The sequence below is a fragment of the Nyctereutes procyonoides genome, unplaced genomic scaffold (assembly GCF_905146905.1).
Source record: "Nyctereutes procyonoides isolate TBG_1078 unplaced genomic scaffold, NYPRO_anot_genome, whole genome shotgun sequence".
In the NCBI taxonomy this organism is placed as follows: Eukaryota; Metazoa; Chordata; class Mammalia; order Carnivora; family Canidae; genus Nyctereutes; species Nyctereutes procyonoides.
Window position 1 is genome coordinate 10,779,943 of NW_026575024.1, and position 16,776 is coordinate 10,796,718.

Sequence of the window (16,776 nt, forward strand, 5' to 3'; positions counted from 1 at the left end):
AGAGAGAGGCAGAGACACAGGCAGAGGGAGACGCAGGCTCCATGCAGGGAGCCCGACATGGGACTCGATCCTGGGTCTCCAGCATCACGCCCTGGGCTGAAGGCGGTGCTAAACCGCTGAGCTACCAGGGCTGCCCCAGGATGTCGTTATAACTTGGCAATTTTCTTCCTACTCATTTATTTATTTATTTGTTTGCTTATTTATTTTCTTTCCTATTCATTTTATATAATGAGTGCTCGGTAAATATCTGTTGGGTGACTTCATATATTTGCAAACAAGAAAGTAGCCTTTATACAAGTCTATTTTTATTTGTAAAAAATAATATACAACTAAAGCTAATTTGATTTTTAAAATCAAAGTTCATTTAGTGATAATGTACATTTTATAATAAAATTGTAGTAAAATACTGACATTTGATAGTTTAAACAAAGTATCATTCATGTAAAAATCATGTCGCATGTAAAATTTAATTAGAAAATTCATAGTTCACAAAAGTACATATATTTTGTTGATAGCTCATGAGAACATTATCTTATATTTACTCAAGATACAGAACAAAATTCACAGTTAGGCTTGACATTTAGTACTATAAAATTTTATGCTTAATCCTCTGTTAATAAGGTACACTTGAAATAACTGATTCAGGCTACCAACGAACTGACATTTTACTGCATAACCAAGATCTATTGGTTTTACAATATGTCTAGCAATCAATAATTTCACCAATAATTTAAATGAGAAATCTAGTTTTTAAACACCATTGACATATACCCTTAGCAGGATAATTAAAATAAAAAGCACTAGCAGCTTTGATTTACATTTTCATGAAGACATACAAGACAAATCTGTACTTAATAGTTAAAATTGGTACAAAAAGTCAAGCCCTGAAGTATTTTTCCAAGAGAAGAGTTCTGATGTTAAAACTTTGTTTAAAAAAAGAGAGAGAGAGAGAGAGAGAGAGGTAGTGTGTGAAAGGATTTTTACTTAAAAGGTTGAACCCCTGCACCGCTCATAATATAAATGAAATTTAACCTACATGTTAACATTTTGCCATTCAAGAGTCAAATTTCTAGAACTCACAGGTTACGGCTGGAATGCCGTCAAAAAATAGTGGTATACAAGTGGAAGAGTTTGGTGAATTCAACAAAAAAAAGTACATTGCGTTACATAGTGTTGTGCAGTTAATAGTTTAGTGATAATCCGTTTAGTGGTAACATGAGCAAAATACATGGAGTATTCTGAGTCAAGTGACCTTCCTTCAGTCCAAGACTTCTTCATGTATCTTTACCATAGAGAGAAAATATCCTTCAAAACGGAGTCGCTTAATTCTTCATTGTATCCATAGCACGCAACTGTTACAAAGGTACCCATTCTAGCCCTACCATAAAATTAATTAATAAATAACTCAGAGAAATAGCCATAAGCCCCAGGGAACTTATGGACCTCACACTATTCTTGGTTTCTATATACAGGCATACTGCAGTGCTTGTGCACGTTGTACAATGGAATCAGGTGAGGAATGGAAGTTAGCAGCCTTACCCTTCACTTGTTCTAAGTGGATGCGTTGGAAAGTAATAAATAGCCTCATAAAATTAACAGCAATAAACTCTACCTGTCTGAGGTGAATACTCTATATTTTTTTCCATAAAGTGTAGACAGTGTTCCTAGAAATCCCATGAAGGAAAAACCAAATATCTCATATAAAAAAAGTGCACAAGTTTGTCCTGTGTGTAAAAATCTCTGAAGTTGGGTGCATTTTTTAAAATCCAAAATGATTCATACTACTTGAATATATTAAAAGTGTATGAAAGCACACCAACAAAACACGCATAAACAACAAAAGGAATGATTTCCAATGAGATAGGAATGAGGATGAGATTAAGGAGTCTCATGTGCTACCACCGTTGAATGGAACTGCCTTTTACCATGTTAAGTTACATGCATATGGAATGAGCATGTAAATATGAAACTTACAGGATGAATATGCTTTGAACTTGAACAACTGTTACAGTTTCTTAATTCAGGAACATGGCTTCAATGTTTTATAACATAGGAGGGAACTCCCAAAAATAGGCAATTGGTTTGATTTCTTAGATACTAGAAGAAAAAAAACATTTGAAAAAATTACTTGTAACAATTAGCAACAAAGGAACAGACATTAGAAAATCAACATAAAATACAAGGAACATAGAAGCTGAGGTCGCCAAGATACCAAAGGACAGAATCAGATTTCTTCACATTAGAATTTAAAAAAATATACTTAAAGAAAAAGCTAACTGGGCTCTGCACAGCAGGTTAAATATGCAACCACTTCGAACGGAAATGATCTGGTCCTCTCCTAGTTCTGAAAATGTGCTCTAACATCCAGTTCTCTATAGACAAAATAGCAAAAAGCATATAATTTCATTAGCAAAGGCCCCTTTCTGACTTAAACTCACCTCTGACAAACTGAAGTTTATATTAACAATTATCAAACTACTATTTTAATAACATTTTAAGCTTGCAATATTATTTTTCTCATGCCTACTCCAGGTCACTGGTTCAGAGGTATATATGCTTTAAACTAGCCAAATTTACAAGTCCCTATGGTGTCCTCACTCCGAAGACATTCAGACAAAGGTTTCATAGTGTTATAATTGTTCCATCTTCTTCTAAGAGTTTTTGATCCGGAGCACGTGTTTCTGTGTTTGTGCCACTTGCTATGGGGGCTAAGCTCACTTCATTTGAAGGAATAAAACCATTCTGTCCAGACTCAAAACTGAGTTCTATTTGTGTTAACGATTCGAGGCTCTCGGTATTAGGAACAGCTTTAGGAATCTGCTGGGGCACTCCGTTATCTTCAATAATGATGTCATCTTCATCACTGTCTTCATCCTCTGGCTCAAAGCTTGGTTCTACCTGCTGGGGATAGCCCAGGAGGCTGTTATCCGTGGACTGGCCAGAGCTGCCAGAAGTCCGACTGTTCCGAACAACATTATTCCTCTGGTTTGCTGGTCTCACTGTTATGATGAGGTTGCGGCTGTTTGCGATCATCATGTCTGTTACTTGATCAAGACTCTTCCCTGAAACTTCTATGCCGTTAACCTCTAAAACTTCATCATTAACAGCTAATAGTCCTGTGCTTTGGGCCAGGCCTCCTGGGACAAGTCTGGATATAAAGATCCCTGGAACCTTCTCTAAGCCATGCGGTGTGACCCTGACACTGGAGCCATCCCGGATGTAGAATCCTAAAGGTTTCTCAGTGCCGTATTTGTAAAGACGAACCCTACGATGTGTTTCTGGGAGAATATCCACGTCTATGATAGAAGACACAGGTCTGAAGTCTTGGGGCATACTAATGACTATATGTGGCTTTTTTCTGTGGTTGTCAGGACGTAATACATTGGTCAAAACATTTTTCTTCTTTATTAGTGTGTCTGTACCAAAGGCACTGTAGTCTGCTTCTTCTGTTTAAAAATAAAATAAAATAAAATTACAGAAATGCTGTAAAAACACAGTTGAATCTATATAGAAGGGATAACTCACATGTGTTGGTACATAAACAATTTAAATATTAGCTTGTTTTTAATCATCAAAATACAGTGCAGCAGTTAGATCTGCTGAACCAACACGCAACCACTAGGGGGCCCTCTCAAACACACGTCATAAAATCCCAAATGCTGAATTTGATAAACCTCAAGGATGATTAAATAAAATTGAGGGGAAAATGAAATTCTGATAAGCCTTACGAACGCATTCTGAAACATCATTTCAAATGAGTTGCTTAAAACGTATTTTCCCTTCATTTGTTTTTTAAGAAACTCCAGGCTGGCTATCTCTTACTCAACTCAAATGATCTAAAATGGGACACTTATGATTCCCAAGGTAAATCAAGAGAACGAACCTACACCACAGGCTAGCTGGGCAGATAATGTAATTAAATGAAACAGTATGCAATGTAATTAGATGAATGTATATCTAGAACTTAGGAATTTTGGTTTTCTGCAAATAAATGTTCTCCCTCAATTTTCTGGGGGGAGTTCTTCATTTTCATTTCCTTACTTTGGAAAGAGGCTGAAGTATAAGATTTAACTTTTTTCTTTACTGTGTGAAAAACAATGAAATGCAAAGGAATCTGTCTCGGCGGTAGTGGCGGCAGCGCAGACAACACAGAGTGGGAGGACTGGCAAACTGGAGCGCATGGCCTCCTGGAATGGCACAGTGGTCCCTTGCTCCTGGCAGTCTTTGACTATAGCAATCTGTGTGGCCAAATCCAATTTGCCACGGAGCCTTGTTTTTTAAGTGAAAATTTTCTCATTTTTAAATGCTGACACCCAATTAAATAACAACAAAACCCAGTTTGAGTCAAATAACATCTGCGAGTTGAATTCATTCTTCCAGCCAGCAGCCTATAATCTCTGATGTAAACTAAGGGAAAACTGGGCACCTAAACCCAGATACACATTCTTAAATCACACTGCTGCAGGAAAAGACCTACAAACAAAACACCTCATCAGAGAATGAGAGGTAGAAAAGGAAATGAAATCATCAGGCATAAAACTTGAAATTATGTTTCAAATATAACAAAGAAGAAACTTAAAAGTCAGAATCTTCAAGGGTAAAAATATATTTCATAAGAACAAAGGAGACAAAAGCCCCCTCCCACAAGGAGCTAATTCAAAACCCTAGTCTCAGCTACTGCTCCAGACAACAGTACTCTCAAACTGAACTGTGGTTGGACAGGGTTCAGTTTACATGCTTTCCCTTGACTCTCACACTCTATTGACAATTATAATCATCTTTCCTCTCTAAACCAGGAAATTAAGGGTACAAAATAATGATTAAGAGTACAAAATACAGAGAAAAGACTGGATCTTAGTTTTCTTGGTGGGCCAATACCTTACTCATGTACAAACGAGTATTAAGTGTCAGGTGTGTGTCTGAGTATGGAGAACTTTGGTATTTTTTCTTGTGCTTCTTCAACATTCTTCAAAAGCTAGTTGCAGAGAAACATACAAGACTAAGGGTACCTTAATTTTTGGCATTTTTCCCTTCTGGGGATAACTGTCTTCATTTATAAAGTATGTACACTGTGTTCTCAGAGACAAATTTATTTATAATTCGGCTTTGGAAATTAACCCAATGACACGAGAATCTTTTTGGCAACATTTAACCAAGAGCCTATCAATGGTAGTCTTCTACTTAATGTGTTTTCTCAAAAGTATACGTTTTCATTTTAAAACAATTAAGAAAACTCACATAATATTTATAAGGAAAATTCGAGACCATACACACTGAGAACAAAATTAAGTTGCCTGCATGGGAAACCCGATGAAAAAAAAAGAGAAAACCACCCCAAATCTGCATAATTTGGCAGCGCATCCAGACTGTTTGAATGCTCTCTGCTAAATTCTCAAAAGCAATATGCCCCAGTACAAAGGCACCTTTGTTCTCCCATCTAGCTAATCAGTTTCCAGCCACTGGGAAAAGAAATATTTTGGCAGAAAGCCAGGGTGCAGAGTGTTAAAGTGTAAAGGTGACTGTCCACAGGGAACCAGGAGTTCACTTTCTACCTGAGTCTGTGTATCAAAGCACTAAGCGGAGAAGAAGATGGAAAGTTTGCAAACCGGGTTCACAGCAACCTCCCTGCTGTAAAAACCCAGGCTTATGCAACAGAACATGATACAGGCTTATACAGCAATCCCTCCCTCATCCCAAGCCTGTCCCTCAGCCACAATCTCGGCTGACTACAATCAACAAGGATCCACTTGGAATGCCTCTGAGTAGCCAAACTGCATGTTTCACTTCCTTACATGCAGAAAGCACAGTCCTGTGCTTTACTTATAGAGGGACCTTGTGGGCACTCCCTCTAGACCTCTTACTCTTTAAACAGTTAATTCCGAAAAGCCTGGTTATCTCATTCCTTAACTCCCAGAGAGTTCCAAGTCACAGATTCAGAGCAGGGGGGTCAGGGTCTAGTAGTGGTAGGCACAGATACACAAAATAAAAGCCTACAGTGTTAAAGCAAACATGGGGGGGGGACCAAAACCCAAACCCTCAAATAAACCCCATCATCATCCCTGTACAGTAACAAAACAGTAACAGTTCATGGTAGGGTCATCAAGAAAGTTCAAGATTATGACCCATTTGAAGTTCAGTGAGAAGACAGGGAAGAATGAAGTAATTTTTGTAATTCTTCTATTCCAAGGTTGACAACCTTCTCCCCTGAAAAGCTGTATGTAAGTACTTTAGGTACTACAGGTCATACAGTTGCTGCTTCAAGACCAGCCATAGCCAATACATAAAGGAATGAGCGTGGCTATGTTCCAAGAAAACTTTATTTACAAAAACAACCAGCAAGCCTTGTTTGCCAACCCTTGTTCTAATCCAAAATGGTTAAATGAACTAGATCTGACAACTTTAAATGGATTAAACATCACCTAAAGCAATATTCAAACTAAGCAAATCCCTCCCCTTCCTAATATAAGAATAACCAATCACCAAACATTTCAGAACCATTGCAATGAGGCCAAGCTTTGTGTCCTACGCTGCAGATTCAGCAAACAAAAGAGTTAAGGTGGGTGCTTGCTTTCATGGTGCTTACTTACAGTCGACAAGAGGAGATGGCAATTAGCAATTACAAACAAGTTATTACAAAAGGAGCTAAGAGCAGTGGGGTAGGAGCCTAACCTGGCTTGCAGGGTGAGGCAAGGCTTCTTCTTCTTCTTCTTCTTTTTTTAAAGATTTTATTTATTTATTCATGAGAGACCCAGAGAGAGACACAGGCAGAGACACAGGCAGAGGGAGAAGCAGGCTCCATGCAGGGAGCCCGATGTGGGACTCGATCCCGGGACTCCATGATCACGCCCTGAGCCACCCAGGAATCCCTGAGGCAAGGCTTCTCCAGGGAATTGACGTTTGTGCTGAGATCGGAAAAGAAGCCAGTAGCTAATCAGGTAGAGAGAAGGAAGAATGTTCTAGGCGTAGGATCTAACAAATATAGAGAAGGGCAGGATGAAGTAGACAAAGAAATCCAATAGGGAGAAGGAGGGGAGGGAGGAGGAGGAGCCAAGAGCCCAGTTAGAGGTAGCCAGAGGCCAAGCAGACAAGCCCCCACCCCCCCCCCAGGGATTATGGATTTCAGCCTAAGGGCAATGGGAAGATAGGAGGTTACTGCTATCATTTTGGATGGTGCCTGGCCTGGAGCAGAGGCAGTGCTGATGGGGAAACAAATCCCCAAAATAATTAGAACCATTGTAATAGGCTTGGTGACAGACTGAACAACAGGTATGTGTCATAGGTGACACCCAGGTTTCTGTCGTGAGCAACGAGTATCATATACTCTTCTTAATACAGCTTACAATTAAGATGCATATCTCTTAGAGCATTTCTAAATCAAACTGAATTCATTAAAAAGTAACCTGAAAGTACACCTACAAACTAATGTCCACTGCACAGTTCTCAGAGAGGGCTAAGTGCCTGCCAGGGTGTCTGGGCCACGAAGCCATGTCTTAAGCGTGACAATACATAAAGCAAGTAAGGCCTTTCTAGTGTCCCCAACTCTTGAATAAATCCAAGGTGTAAATGCATTTGTCTGAGGTCATACAAACACAGGTGCTAGCACAGCAAGAAGTTGTGGTGAGGAAATCCTGATCAGATCTGGTGAGGAGTCTGTGCTCATCCAGACCCCATGACTGGCTGGGAAGCCTTTAAACTCCAACAGGGGATGGGGGTGGCAAAAGATCTGGGAATCCTCTTTGTGAACAAAACTCTTCAGATAGCAGGAGTTTTGTTTTCTTTTGTTTCTGCTTCCACGTTAATAGCCCTAGAGTAGGGAGTTTTTCTTTTAAAATAAACTTTTAGGGGAATCTGGGTGGCTCAGAGGTTGAGCATCTGCCTTTGGTTCAGGTCATGATCTCAGGGTCCTGGGATCGAGTCCTGCATCCGGCTCCCCACAGGGAGTCTGCTTCTCCCTCTGCCTGTATCTGTCTCCCTCTGTGTGTCTCATGAATAAATAGATGAAATCTTTAAAAATAAATAAGTAAATAAATAAATAATTTTTTATGGAACATAAAACCTTTCAAGATATGCAATGATACAATCTTTGAATTCACACTATATAGTTTATGCATTCAACTCTGAGCTTTCACTTCAAAGAAACTTCTAGTAGATGCATCAGATTTTAAAAGATCACAATCTTTAAAATTTAAATTTTAAAATTAAAAAAATTTAAAATCTAAGCTTTAAAAAATGGTTTTAAAGCTTGCTTCTTAAAAAATCACTTGGTGCCATACAACTGCTGCCCTGTTGATTCCTAAACTGGAGCCAACAAGCCAAGAAAACAGAAAACGTATTGTAATTAAGTAGTAAAATATTACTATACTTAATGTTATGCTTTATATTAATTTCCTGAATTTAATGTCCATTAAAGTTTACCTAAAATCAGCTTTCTGCTCAAGCATCTGTTGTTTTGTTTTTTAAGATTTATTTATTTATTCATGACAGAGAGAGAGAGAGGTAGAGACACTGGCAGAGAGAAGCAATGCAGGGAGCCCGATGTGGGACTCGATCCCCAGACCCAGGACTATGCCCTGAGCCAAAGGCAGACGCTCAACCGCTGAGCCACCCAGGTGTCCCAGCATCTGGTGAGCTTTAAAAGAAAAAAAAGTATCACTGTGAATCACAGGGTGCCATGTAAGTCTGTAAGACAGACAATAAACAAGATAACTCATATATATGAGGTAATTCCAGGTCTGATAAAGATTGCAGGGTCAGGGGGCTTTGGCTAGGGTGGTCCAAAGAGACCCCTCCGAGAAAGTTATTTGTGGTAACATCTGAAGAACGAGGAGGAAGCCACAGAGAAGCAAGGAGAAAAGCAAGCACAAACGCAGAGGCACAGCAACAACCTTTCCCAGTTTGAGAAAGCAAGCCAGCCAGCCTGGTCAGCTACAATGAGGGAGTGGGGGAATGGAGAAGGATGACGTTGTGAAGTCCAAAGCAGGAAGGGTTTATTCTGGATGCTGTGGGAAGCAGCTGGGGGTAGGGGGATGGGCATTAAACAGGAATAACTTGACCAGCTTACTTTTATGCTTTCCTTAAGTCATACTTGTATTACATTTATATTCTTAAAAATAAAAATGCTGTTGAATGCACTGCCTATTTCTAAATAAAACTTTTTTTTTTAAGAGGGAAGGGAGGGGGAGAGGGAGAGAGAATCCTAAGCAGGCTCTCCACACCCAGTGCAAAGCTGAACCAGGCTCAACGTCACAACCCTAAATCATGACCCGAGCCAAAACCAAGAATCGGACACTTAACCCAATGAGCCACTCAGGCGCCCCCTTCTAAATCAAATTCTAAGGGCTGTTTACTATATTGTACATTTATTTCTAGGACATAGAAAACTTCTGTTCACATGTAAATGTATCTAAAATGCAAACAGAAGAACATAACCATCCTTAACAGATGTGAGGATTAATCCCACAATCATTAAGTGTTACAACGCCAGTAATAGAAACATATAGGGGGATAATACAACTATCATCTAACAAAAAGGATAATCCAACACAATTTTGTCAGATGGCAGTAGTTTAAAAATAGTCACTCCACATTTGAATACACCTTCCAAACAGCAGTGAAGTTTTTAATGAAAGTTATTGCTAACAAGAATGGCCTACTTATCAATAGTTATTGACATTATTCTCCTTGAAATGACAAGTTTCACTTGAATGCTTTATCTTCTCTTCTCTACTGATGGTGTCTCCAACAGTCTATACACAGTCTATCCCTGGTCTTCATCCCTGTGAGGCCTTATCTCCTGAGAATTTCAACTATCACTTTTCCACAGATTTTCAGTCTTCCCTGACTGGGCCTCTAGATTTTTTTTTTTTAAATACAGATTTTATTTACTTATTTGACAGAGAAAGAGAGAGAGAGAGAGAACACAAGCAGGGGTCTGGCAGGCAGAGGCTGAAGTGGGCTCCCTGCTCAGCAGGGAGCCCAATGTGGGGCTGGATCCTGGGACTCAGGAATCATGACCTAAGCCTAAGGCAGCTGCTTACCCCACTGGGCCACCAAGGCACCTCAAGGGGCTCTAGATTTTTTTTTTTTTAAAGATTTATTTATTCATTCAGTCAGAGAGAGTGAGAGAGAGGCAGTGACACAGGCAGAGGGAGAAGCAGGCTCCATGCAGGAAGCCCGATGTGGGACTCAATCCCGGGTCTCCAGGATCACACCCTGGGCTGCAGGCGGTGCTAAACCCGCTGCGCCACCAGGGCTGCCCAGGGCTCTAGATTTTGATCCAAGTTTCCTGTCTACCATTTCCAGATGTGCAGTGGTTAAAACTCACCGGCCTAAATATCCTAAAACCAAACCCATTTTCTTTCCAAGTTAATCTCCCTCTTCCAAATTGTTTGTTTATGGCACCATCCCAGCCATAAGACCCAGACCCAGAAAGCTATGGGACTCCTCTTCAACTCCCTGCCCTCCAGTGGGGAGCACAGCGGAGAGCACAGTGACTCTCAGATTATCAGATAAGCCCTCTTTATCTGACACTCCTACTTCGTCACTTGCCTCCTCCACTGGGGCAGCTTCTGAGCTATCCCTTCACCGCCAGCTCCTTGTTCTCTCCTCTTAAGACCACTGCTCATTCCAACTCAACCCCCCAAAAAACAAATCAATCTCCCTAGATTAACACGCTAATTGTACCACGCCATTGTTAAGTATCTATGAAATCCACCTCAGGGGTCTCTGGGAAAATTAATTTGTGTTTCTAAGTACTTTGTAAATAGTCAAGTGATATGGACATGTTACCGTTGGAGGTTTATTTTGTTGGTGGACTTTAGTTCCTCCAAACCCAGAAACACGAAGCTACATAATCAGTGGAATTTCAAAGCCCTGGGAGTGGTCCAAGACTTATCAACTGATTGGAAATAAAGTTTCACCTTCAAGGTTAATTCCTACCCATTCTCTCAAACTGCTTTCTGGGTTGGTTTATAAACATGGTAAGGCTTTCATTATCCCACCAATACTGAGCTTGCTGCTGTCACTTGGGCTTTCTAAACCTCTTTGCTTACCAAAGAAAAAAGAAATAAATGGCACACATCAGGTCTACGTAGGGGCAGGCAGATACAGACACAGAGAAGGCCACAAAGTTAAAAAAAAAAAAAAAAAGTTATGAAACTCAAAATACTTTTGAAAATGCTTGTCATACAGAATGGTTATTTCAAATGTTCTTTTGCAAGATTAGTATCAGCGTTTACATTCCTCCAAAATAATGACCTGCTATCTAATTTTCCAGATAATTAACCAACTTTATTTGTGACAGGTTATCTATCAAGTGGCAAATACAGCACTTGAAAGTTGGCTGCCACCAAAAAACTGGAATCTTTCTCTGATTTCAAAGTCATAGTCTATCTTTCTGGAATGGACAAAATTCTATTCAACAAAGTAGAGGATTCAATGCATATCCTATCAATGAGGAAAATAAAGTACTTTTATTTCTAAAACAATTTTTTTACCCAGGGGTACTTACCCTTTTTTTGTATAAAAATCCTAAGCAGTGGATTGGCCGTTGAAACAGCTTTGTGATAATTATCATCATTATTTATAGGTAGTAAGTCTCCATGGATGTCTGCATAGCCTACTAAAACGTCAACATTGGGTATCTTATGAACATGTTGCAGTAATCCATAAAACTCCTCAAATTTTCCAGGTTTTGATCTTTCCAGTGAAAACCGACGAAATTCAGCTCCAAACTACAAATACAATAAACATATTAATTAACAACAAAGCAAAGCAAGAGTAACAGGACCCAATCTGAAAATGCATTCCATAGGCAAATTAACAGCCATACCATTTACCTTAATAAAAAAGATAGTTGCAGTGACACAGTCTATTATCAGAAATCTCATTATCTGGAGATAAAACAGCATAAGAGAGATACAGGAATGTGCCTCTAACTGCTACGTCTCTGAAGGGCATTCCCTTCAAGAGATGCAGGCTCCACTCAATCCCTGGGGTACCCGGGCCTCACTGGGGACTGTCCTGCAAGAGTGACTCAGCTCAAACCCTGTCTGAAGTCCAGATCCTGACAGCAGTCGTCTTCCCACTCAGGCCATGGGGTAAAAACGCTGTGACCAAATCTTTATTTTGGCTATTAGCAAAAAGCACCTAAATTTCTTCCTCTATAAAAGGGATTATGATTTCATATGAAGTGGCAAAAATTAATAACAACATATAAAAAAGGGACTTTGAACTTCTTGGCATTAATAAGGTACAATACACACGGGAGGTGTATCATATAAGAAATAGGTCTAGAGATAAGGAGCATCTTCCATATGAGAACGCCGGAAAAAAGAAGCTTCATTAATACATAAAATATATACCCTACAACCATCCAATTAACGCAATAAGTGTTTATGTGCTTGGCATAGTGTCTGAGCCCTACAGATGGAAAGGCTCAGGCCAGCAGCAGGAGCTCACTCATGAGTGCATAAAGAGGACAAAGACATCAGAGAGGTATTAAGGGACCAGAGAAACACCTCTATCATGCCCAATTCTGATTCTTACCCTAGAATCACACCTCTGCTCTCCAAATGCCAGCTTATTAAAGTGGCTGTTATTCAGCACTCAGGACTGGCTTCATCTGGTCCCTGATAAACAGGATCTATGACTTACTATGGGCCCAGCGTGGCATTTCCTCCATGTGGAAACCTAGGTAAGGTTAATCAGCCTTCCTCTAAAAGTGTCCCAGTCACAAAAGTTTAGAAAATGCTACAAACCTATAATCACACTCTTAGGAATCACTGTGGAAACTAAATATTAAAGATTCAGTTTGGTCCTACAGTTAGGTTTTTTTTTTTTTTTTTAATTTTAAACAAATGTTTGCCAAATGTGTTCAACCACTGAAATCATTTTTCCTCTAAATACCTACTATTAACAAGAAATACTAATGTATCCTAACGTGATGTAGTACTAACACAGCCTTAAGCATCATGCAGAGAAAGTCCCCATCAGGATAATTTGAGCAGGTTACAAATGTGTTAATTCATCTTCGCAAGGACCTATGACATAGCTGGAGTCACTGTATCTGTTACACTGAAGAAGTTCATCAGTACTAATATTACTCATTAGTATTAAATTAAAACCTCGCTAAAACCACCTCTTACTTCTAATAAATAAAAGTTTCCAAAACACATTCCTGAAAATAAACATCAACATTTGTCAAGAACACAAGGTGACTCATACCTAAAACTCTCAAAAAGTTTAGTCACACCTTCATGTTTCAAAGTAAATAAAAACTCGGCAACACCCTTCATATCAGAGCTAGTCTTATGATGTTATCAAAAGTCACAGTTTCTCCTTCATGTTCTTTATTCTGGTATCACAATGCAAAGCTCCTAGTGCTTTCTGATTCATGCCAGGGTTTATCACTTCTCCAGGTACGTGAATGAAAGTTAACATCTAACAATTGAACATCGCAGGGCTCCAGCGTCTTTGTTAAAGCTTTTGGGTGAAAATCCTTTGCTCAACATGTTTTTCTCTTCCTTATAGGTTATGATAAAAACAATGAAAAACTGTATGGCTTCATAGCAGATGTGCCCTTTTGCAAATGTTAGCAGAAAACAAAACCAAACGAGAAACTGTTATGCTTCTTGCAGAGAAACAATAGGATTGAGAGAACGTTTTACTACATGAAGAAAAATACTAAGAGATAAAATTAAGACCGAGTCAACAACTTTTCACTACATGAACCATTTATAACTCTTTAGGCCAGTCTAGTTTGTCCTGGCCACCCAGGATGTGGCCTTCTCCCAGCATCTGTTGGTACATTCGAGAAATGCAAAGTTAATTTTAATACTGTTTGCCTATGAATAATAAGTAGAAAATGTACGGCCCAAAGACTGTTCCAAGGTTACTGAGGGATATCACCCTCATTATTTTTTTTTCATTTTTTTTTCACCTTCATTATTAAGAACTTCCCCAGCTCTGCTCAGACGATACAGTTGACACTGTTTTCTATGCAGAAGAAAAAGAGATCTTGAAATGTGGATCTGCACGTTACCTGGCTGTGGTTACAACTTCCCGACAATCAGTTTTGAAAAAAGCTGTGATATCACCAAGGCAGGGACAAAGAGAAATACTGTTTCAAACATCTGTCTAAATACTTTTTAAGTGATAAAGATGACAAGTGTTTCATTTAATCCACTAAAAATAAATGTCTCAACAATATCTATTTAAAACAGTGTCACAGATGCTAAAAACAGTATCTAATATTGTGTCTATTCAGCAAGATCTAGAACAACAAGAGGAACCACACCTCATTTGGTGCAGGTCCTCAGAATGCCTTGATTCTATTTAAGAGACATGGTTCACTACCAGTGCAGCATGGCAGCTCAAACATACAACGTGTAGTATAGATGTAAGTGTGGGAAAGATTCACAGGTCAGTTGGGAGAAGAGAAAGGGCAGAAAGCCTGAAATTCCAGTCCCAAAAGTGCTCCAGGTTTCTAGTCCGGGAGATAAATTACCATTTGATTGTATTTATCGGTGCACCTAGAATCTCTACTCACTTTTTTCCTACGAGAAAAAGTTAAAGACTTGTTACCAAGATTAGGACCACAAACTGAATTTTAAGATTATGCAATATCATAAGTGTTTTTCTTTTCTTAACCTCAACCCCCACAGACGCAAACTAGATTTATGGCAGAAATGCCTGAGAAAGTTCAACCAGTGGGCACAGAACCACTACCGCTGCTATACCGCTCGAGGAAAAATCCTGTATATTTGGAGTCATCTTAACCCTTAGCTCAAGCCATGTCCCTTCAATTTGCTCTGGTGATTCCGTGCAGGGCACAGGAAAGAAAAACCACAGTCCTTAAATTGCTATAATTACATTTCTATTCTTATTAAGCAGAACGGTTTCTGTGAACCCACTTGCCTATCCTGCTCCAGAGGTCACAAATAACATTTTCAAACGATGTTCAAAATGAATGTAGATACTCTTGATGTGAAGATCTCAGTTCCCAGCAACTCAGAGAACTTTGCTTATCAGCTCTAGATAAAACCATTCCACCCCCAGGCTCCGGGGAGCTTTTCTTACTCCACTTCACTCAAAACCACTCCCAGATTTTGGATTTGGCCTCTGTAGTCTTACACTCAATGGTGTTTCGTTATTTTTGAAGCTGATGTGCTCGCACTGTTCTCCCATTCTTGCGCCTTGGTTTTCTTAACTGTTTTTAATGTTCTCAAAAACACGTTTGTTCTACAGAGTCTAGGAGTTATCTGTAAAAAGCCTTCCAGGTTTTGTCATAAAAGCAGAGCCTGGCGAAGTCATAACCTTTCTGACCCCTCCGTTTTCTCAAGAGAATCAAACTGGATTATCTGAGCTCCTCTGGCTCTGCAACTCACAAAATGCTTGCTGAAAATGCTGCTGTGGTTGCCGATCACCTTCAAATTCCAGCTCAAAACCCCCTTTGGAAAGCATTCTCTAACTAATCCCTACAGACTCCCCTGCTCGGGGAGCCTTGCAATTTAGGAATTCAGTGGATATGGACGGAATTTTCAGCAGGCTGGCATACCGTCGGTCAGGAAGGAAAACACCTGATGTGAAAAGGCAGCACGATGGAATGAAGAGAGCATCCAGCCTCAAACTGTAAAGGGCTACTCAAACGAAAGGCGATAGTGTTAATTCTTATAAACAGGACGCATACCAAAGGGAGTGCTGGAAAAATCCCTAGCAGGAAGCAAAGCTAACTTTCAAAGGGCTCTTCAGGGCCCTGGGCTCTCCCTCTCACCGCTCGATGCACCCCTGGACCACGGGAAGGGGTAACATTTTGTGACCACGCGTGTTTCGAATACCTGCTACTCACAGGCCGGGAGCTACAACGTCCCCAAAGCCTTCGCCCACACTGCGCTCAGACGCCTGCATCCCCGACCGGGGCTGAGACCCCAGGAGGCAAGGGCTCCGCGGGCCTTCCCACCTGGGCCAGGAGCAAGCGCAAGGCCCCACCCTCGCCCGCTTCTCGGCGAGTGCACCGGGCAGCCCCGCACGCCCCGCCGCTGCAGCCAGCGGGCAGCCCCCGCCGGCAGCCCCCGCCCCCGCCCCCGCCGGCCCCGGGCCCGCGCACCTTGCTCTTCACCTCCATGGTGCCCAGGCAGCCGCTGCCCGCCCCGTGCCGGTGGCTGCGGTTCATGCTGAGGCCGGGCCCCGCGGCGGCCTCCTGCGGCCGGGCCGCCCCTCGGGAGCGCAGGGAGTCGCGGCCGGCGGGCCGGGGCCGGGGACGCGGCTGCGGCCCGGGCGCCTCCGCACCGGCACCTGCAGAGCGGCGGCCGCGACTCGGCTTCTCGGCGCGGAGCTCCGCTCGGCTGGCTGCTCGCGGCGGGACCGAGGGTCCGACTGGCTGCGCGGCGGGCGGGGACGCGACTCCCTCCCTCCGGGCCTCGGCGGCGGCCGCGACGGCGAAGGGGGCGGAGCAGAGGCGACGGGCGCCGCGAGCTCGCTCCCGGCCGCCTCCCCCGCCGGCCCGCGCGCGCGCACCCGAGCCCGGGAGGGAGCCGCGGCGCGCGCGCGCTCACCTGCAGCCTCGGCAGCAGCCTCGGCGGCTCGCGCTCCGCCCACACCCAATAGGAAGCGCGCACCTGCGCCCGCGCCGCCAGCCAATCGAAACCCGCCTCGCGAAGCGTGTGGGCGGGCCGCCTTCGCGAAGATCCCGCCTACCGCCTCGCGATTGGTCCCGCGCCGCGAGGGAGGGGCGGGATCACCTGAAGCCTTGGGCCCCGCTCCCCGGACCTAGCAGGA

The 16,776-nt window shown here is 41.9% G+C and overlaps 1 protein-coding gene across 1 annotated transcript; it reads right to left on the reverse strand.

The window, feature by feature from the left end:
* Positions 1 to 269: 269 nt before the first annotated feature.
* On the reverse strand, positions 270 to 16,420 carry PARD6B (par-6 family cell polarity regulator beta). The gene is made up of 3 exons (XM_055304148.1): positions 16,106 to 16,420; positions 11,510 to 11,732; positions 270 to 3,446 (listed from the first exon to the last, which is right to left on the reverse strand). The coding sequence occupies exons 1-3, from the start codon at positions 16,169 to 16,171 to the stop codon at positions 2,623 to 2,625; spliced, it is 1,113 nt and encodes a 370-aa protein (XP_055160123.1). The 5' UTR covers positions 16,172 to 16,420; the 3' UTR covers positions 270 to 2,622.
* Between the last annotated feature and the right edge of the window lie 356 nt (positions 16,421 to 16,776).

Bases quoted from the DNA above. Each gene is read 5' to 3' on its own strand.
- PARD6B (XM_055304148.1), bottom strand. From the start codon at position 16,171: ATGAACCGCAGCCACCGGCACGGGGCGGGCAGCGGCTGCCTGGGCACC. The intron at 11,733-16,105 runs GTGCGCGGGCCC...TTGTATTTGTAG, and splicing joins CCATGGAGGTGAAGAGCAAG to TTTGGAGCTGAATTTCGTCG. The intron at 3,447-11,509 runs GTAAGTACCCCT...ATTTTTAAACAG, and splicing joins GATTTTTATACAAAAAAAGG to AAGAAGCAGACTACAGTGCC.